Source organism: Corvus kubaryi, unplaced genomic scaffold (genome assembly GCF_017639235.1).
Source record: "Corvus kubaryi isolate FWS band 111438036 unplaced genomic scaffold, C.kubaryi_AGA036_p1.0 37334, whole genome shotgun sequence".
Classification (NCBI taxonomy): domain Eukaryota; kingdom Metazoa; phylum Chordata; class Aves; order Passeriformes; family Corvidae; genus Corvus; species Corvus kubaryi.
The window spans coordinates 11,879,839-11,886,254 of record NW_024581108.1 but is presented as its reverse complement, the minus strand read 5'-3'; the positions used below and the strand labels follow the sequence as shown (position 1 = coordinate 11,886,254).

Below are 6,416 nucleotides of genomic sequence, written 5' to 3'. Positions count from 1 at the left end.
CCGTGCGAGCGGAGCGGGAGCGCGACCGGCGCGGTCTGAGGCGGGCGGGGCGGGGCGGCCGCGGCGCGCGCCAGCCGCATTCCTGGGATGCCGCGAGCGCTGGACGCGGCCGCGGCCCGGAACGCGCGACGTCAGCGCCGCGGCGCACGCGGCGGCCCCGCGCCCTATAAAAGGCGGTGGCGCCCGCCGCCGCCTCAGACCGCGCCGGTCGCGCTCCCGCTCCGCTCGCACGGGCTCCCGCTGCACCGGCGCTGGACATGGGCTCCGCGGGCACCCGTCCCGCTCTGGCGGCCGCTCTCCTCTGCCTGGCCCGCCTGGTAAGTGCCGCGGCTCTTCCCGCGGTCCGGGAGAGGGAGGGAGAGGAGGCGGATCGGGTGGCTCCGCTCGGCTCCCGGCGCTCACCGGACGCTCCGCTCCGCAGGCTCTGGGCTCGCCCTGCCCCGCCGTGTGCCAGTGCCCGGCGGCCGCGCCGCAGTGCGCCCCGGGCGTGGGGCTGGTGCCGGACGGCTGTGGCTGCTGCAAGGTCTGCGCCAAGCAGCTGAACGAGGACTGCAGCCGATCGCAGCCCTGCGACCACACCAAGGGGCTGGAGTGCAACTTCGGGGCCAGTCCCGCCGCCCTGAAGGGCATCTGCAGAGGTAAGCGGCGACCCCGCTCCCCCGGGACGGACCCCGCGCCCCGCGGTGCCGGGGTTCGGTAATTTCGAGCCCATGTATGGTTATGCTTTGTTGTCGGTAGCTTGGCAGAAAGGCACATGACTTCAGCAGTCTGGAATGCGATTCAGTATGTCTGGGCTCCGCTAAACGCACATAAGGAAAAGTGATTCCTGACTAAGTTATTGTTCTGGCCCCGCGTCCCCGGGGGGTTGTAGGGAGCTCCGCCGTACATTTTTAACAGACCAGCAAATACCTGTGCTTAAACCAGCGATTCACGCCGCTCACTCCCTTCTTTCCCTTCCTGTTGGTTTCTGCAGCACAGTCCGAGGGAAGACCGTGTGAATATAACTCCAAAATCTACCAGAACGGCGAGAGCTTCCAGCCGAACTGTAAACACCAGTGTACGTGCATAGATGGAGCTGTGGGCTGCATCCCGCTCTGCCCGCAGGAGCTCTCTCTTCCCAACCTGGGCTGCTCCAGCCCCAGGCTGGTCAAAGTCCCCGGGCAGTGCTGCGAGGAGTGGGTCTGTGACGAAAGCAAGGATGCGCTAGAGGAGCTGGAAGGCTTTTTCAGCAAAGAGTTTGGTCCGGATGATTCCGAAGGCGAACTAACCAGGAACAATGAGCTAATTGCCATTGTGAAGGGAGGCCTGAAAATGCTACCTGGTGAGTGTGGGTTTATTTGGGTGACAGTTAAGGGGAGGAGGCCAGAGGGTGGCTATATAACTCCTTAGACCCCAAGGGAAAGAAAGAAACCTAGTGAGAGAATATATTTAGACTAACCCCTCCTTTTCTTTCCCAGTTTTTGGATCCGAGCCACAAAGCCGAGCTTTTGAGAATCCCAAATGCATCGTGCAAACAACCTCTTGGTCCCAGTGCTCAAAGACATGTGGAACTGGCATCTCCACAAGGGTGACAAATGACAATCCTGACTGCAAGCTCATCAAAGAGACCAGGATATGTGAAGTGAGGCCATGTGGTCAGCCCAGCTATGCCTCCCTAAAGGTAAATACAGACTCTTCTGGTGTTCCTTTTCTATCTAAGCTGCTTGAGGTAGCAGTTAAAGGCTGAAAAAGAATCTCCTGCTAATAATGTTATTGCCTTTCCTTTACAGAAGGGAAAAAAATGTACCAAGACAAGGAAGTCCCCCTCCCCCGTGAAGTTTACTTATGCTGGATGTTCCAGTGTGAAGAAGTACCGCCCCAAGTACTGTGGCTCCTGTGTGGATGGCAGGTGCTGCACACCCCAGCAGACCAGGACTGTCAAGGTCAGGTTCCGCTGCGATGACGGGGAAACCTTCACCAAGAGTGTCATGATGATCCAGTCCTGCCGATGCAACTACAACTGTCCGCATGCAAATGAAGCCTATCCCTACTACAGACTAGTCAACGACATTCATAAATTTAGGGACTAAGTTGTGTTGGGGGTGGGATGCAAAACAGAATTTTGAAGTACCCGGCCATGGAGAAAGGACCTTTGATGGAAGTGGTGCCTTGCCCATTTGGGGGCAACATCAAGATGTTACAGGAGTGCACTGTGCAACTGGACACTAATGCAACAGAGATTTAAGCATACTTAAAGCTTCATAATACTGGAGCAACTTTACTGCTTCTTTTTGGAGCACCTTATCTAATTATATACTGTTTTCTGTTTGTAAGTGATCAGATAAATGTTTTGTTCCGGTTATGAAAACTTTTCTATCCTGTTCAATTTAACACTGCTTCTCCCCCTCCCTTCAATCTTCTCCCACCCTTTCCCAACTAAGTTGGAAGTTACATTCCTTCCTGAGGTGGGCACTTGTGGGGTGTTCACAGTGGCAGCTATTATGTACCAACTGTAGTTTAATGGCAAACAGAAATCAGTTGTTTTAAAGCTGAGTATTTTATTTATCGAACTGTAGCTTTTTGTTTGTTTGTTTCCTCTGAGTTTTTTTACCCCTTTCAGCCCCTGTAATACTGGAATAAGTTGTAAATGATTTTAATTTTATATTCAATGAATTAAAAGAATTTATTTATGGAATTAATCATTTAATAAAGAAATATTTACCTAAGTACTCTTAGTAGAGCATTCTGATAGGCAACAGGCTTAAATACAGCAAATGGAAGAGGTTTCTGTGAAAACTTTGAATTCTGAAAAGTTTAGATTCTCTGAAAGTTAAAACAAGTTCTACTGCAGATGCAGCAATGGACTAAAAAGCCAAGTCTAATTCTTTGGGTAAATGATGTTTTGAAGGGGTGTCTGCAGTCTACAACCCCCTGCTCTAGAAAGTTTACACAAAAAGAGCTTCTTGGCACTGAATGCAAATCTTTGATAGACTGAAATGTTAATTAGACTGTCAGATTATTCAAACTGTCCTGGGATTTGCAACATAAGGTACTTCAATAGAATGCAGTGCATGCACAGTGATGTTGAACATTGGGATGGAAGTGGTCGTCAGGTCTCACGGTTTTTGGTGGCTGGTTTTTGCAAATTAATACATTTCTGTGGCAGAGGAATGCTTCCTACAGGCTGCAGGAGGTAGTTTGCTTTCACTAAATTCAAATTAAATGAGCTTGAAGCAATGACTTTTGTTAATCCTAATAACCCAGTGATGAAAAGTAAACATACTGTTAACAAGACAAGAATGTGAGGAATTTCAAGTACTTGTCCAATAGAGTAGAAAGCAAGGGAGCTACTCTTTTCCTGACTTCCCACTTTTTAAATATGCAATTATACTTTACTCTGTGGGATACAGATGACATTTGGCTAAGCAAGGGAGCTAGCTGGCATGAAGTAAAAAAATGACATTTAAAGAAATGAACTGGAGCAGGATCTGAGAAAGCATCCAACATTGTATCCTTCTGGTTAGCCTAAAGCTCTGCTACAGAGAAGAGTGAAAGGAAACCCGCAACAGGGTATTATTTTCTTCTCCTTGTGTAGGTATTTCTCTGTCAAAATATTTTCCCACAATCTTTATTAAGAAAGATACTGCTCATAAAAAACTGATTTTGAGGTTTTAGAATTGTGAAGGGGTGTCATCCAGTGTCGTTAGGTAAAAGCAGAATTAGTTAAGGGTCAAGTTTTTAGTAATTAGACATAAATATCTCAATAAAATAAATAGCCAAATACCTCAGAAGCTTATCTCTGGCAGCTAATGCTTTGCCTGAGAAATTACAGCCCTCCCTCTTCTGCTCAGTCAAGTTTTCTCCCAGAAGTTGAGCTGTTCTGGAATTCACCACCTGGCCCCCAGTCTCAGCTGTACCTAAACTTGTCTGTGCAGTATTTGTTGACAGCAGAAGGGTAAAACGCAAGGAAGCACTTTTGTTTGGCATCTATGTAGATCTAGCACTGAACACTTCACTACATCAGCAGCTCGTTGAGAAACCATCAGGTTTACAAGCTGAGTTAGGAGAGAAGAGGGATGCACTGCTCCCAGACATGCAGCAGCTGCAGGCGCATTCCTCGCCATCGCCACTTGTCACCTACACTTGAATGACATCCATCTTCACACCAACGTAAGTAACAGCTCCCCAAAAATCACACGTATGTGTAACTGTGCTGTGCACACACACCGTACCTGTAACACACACGTCATGGACAAACAGTGGCCCTGCTGACTCCTGCCTGAAGTGTGGCTCTAGCCAGGCCCCGGGGTTTACAACCTGCACTTTGGTTTTTCCATGTTTTCCCAAATAAAGGGGTGCTTCTGTATTCTGCTCACTGGAAAAATGTACTGTTGGGAGAGTAAGGGCTGCAGAGGCAAGTCAGGTAAACGTACGAGTAAAATATAGTAAGTGAAATTATCCTGATATAAAGAGAGTAAAATGAATCCTACTAAAAAAAACTGCAAGTCTTCCAAATTTGGGCTGTTAGACCGATCATCATCCATATAGTCATCTCTTCTATTTTGCATTTCACAATTACATGGCAAAACTACTTCTACAACACTATAAAAGGAATCAGACATCTTTTGTGTGTCATCTTTGCACTTGCTTTGAAACCTTTATATCCTCTGTTGTTCCAGATGAATAAAAAGACCCCTAAGTAGTAGGTGTGGATATATAAAGGATTATAAGCTCAGGTTCCACGAAGTGCAGCAGCAGGGTTTACAGGTAAAGTAATGAGCACAACTACCATTTTATTTCTTGTCAAAAACTAAAATATCAATATCCAGAGTAATACTAGGAGATGAGGAGTTCGGGACTCATGTACACGACAAGAAGCTGTGCATTTGGACCAAATTCAAACCCTGAAAGTAAAGCCACCAGCACCGTATGGATCTCCCTGGAGCCAGGCAGAACCGCGGGAGCCCGGAGGGAGGGAGAGAGCGGCACCTTCAGCGCAGGTTCCAGCACTGTCCCCTCCGCAGCAGCCCTGTTACAGTCATTCCCCCTGCCCCCTCTCCCGTGTGCCCCGGTCCTTCGGCTGCTCCCTTCCCAGCCGCTGGCACTGTCACGCTGCACCGGGACGGGGCACTCGGCCGAATCCGGTGCTGCCGCCACAAGGAGCACTTCTCACACTACAGGTTTAGGATCGAAGGAATGCGCAGCCTTGTATTCCACCCGGTTATTTACAAGGGCTTGATGGTGGCAAGTGCTATAATATCAAGGTTACACATAAAATCTTCCCTACTATTGAAGGCAACACAGTGAAGACAAAGTTTCAGCTTGTGTAAGTGCTCCATGACAGGAAACAAAACAAAAGCAGGAACACAGACAGACTTCCATGACTACACCAACTCCTTGTGGGATGCTGCCAGCTCACTCTCCTGAAGCAGCAGCAGGTGGAGGAAAAGCTGATACCGTACTGACAGTGGGACAACTGAGCTACTACTGAATCCTCGTGGAACTGTGAGAGTCTCAGTATCCACACGTGAATTACTGCAGAGCCCACGGCACAGCCAGCCCATGGCAGAGCAGCCCCGCGGGCTGCCCGACCCTCCCACTGACAGTGTCTGGGAGCAGGCCCATCTCCCTGCTACTCGTGGGCAGCCACTGGGCTATGCAGGAACAGGCAGTGACCCTAAGATCACTGGGATTGCTGCAGGAGGATTTCCAGTCCACTGAACCTGCATGAATCCCTCATGGGTCTTGAGGACTGAAACAAAAAAGTCTGCAGTGGGCAGTCATTCACGGTTGGAAGTCAAAGCTACTTACCTACAAAGAAGCAGTTAGTTAAATGTGCCACACCAGAGGCCTGCTCTTGCCAGATGCTTATCCTTCTGAGCTGATCCTGCAGAAATGTATCCCTTGTTTAATCAGTGAAATTATTTCGATGCAGGGCTCTGAGTGCTCAGCACACAGCAGGTGAAGGCTGTGTAGTTTCACCAGCTGCTCTGCCTCAAGCCAGTTTCTTTCATGTAGACATGTCCCTGTTTTCACCTTCACAGTTTTTTCCTCCATATCACATAGCCACAAATAAAACAGCACACAAAAACATGGAGGTGTCACAGTGAAAGCAGTAACACAAAACTAGCTTTGGAGATACCCAGAAATGCACTCCAACGCACAGACAACTGAACTGCGTTGAACTGCAGTGAGACTCGGTGTCTAGAAAATATAAATCCTGCAAAAAACTACTCCAACCAACAAAATGATACAGTAAGCATCTGTCTCTCATTCTGTAAAGACCAAACACCAAGAAACTGAATAGATGGCATCCACTATGCTTTGGTTTCCCCCCCATAAAACTACAGCACTATGACTTCCATGTACACAATTTATACTGGAGAAGATCCTGGAAGACCCCAAGGCACCACTCACATAAGCAACTTCATCTGTCT

The 6,416-nt window shown here is 48.6% G+C and overlaps 1 protein-coding gene across 1 annotated transcript; it reads left to right on the top strand.

The window, feature by feature from the left end:
• The first annotated feature begins 199 nt into the window (after positions 1-199).
• On the top strand, positions 200-2,674 carry CCN1 (cellular communication network factor 1). Its single transcript, XM_042030293.1, has 5 exons — positions 200-317; positions 422-638; positions 974-1,321; positions 1,458-1,660; positions 1,770-2,674. The coding sequence occupies exons 1-5, from the start codon at positions 258-260 to the stop codon at positions 2,067-2,069; spliced, it is 1,128 nt and encodes a 375-aa protein (XP_041886227.1). The 5' UTR covers positions 200-257; the 3' UTR covers positions 2,070-2,674.
• The last annotated feature ends 3,742 nt before the right edge of the window (positions 2,675-6,416 follow it).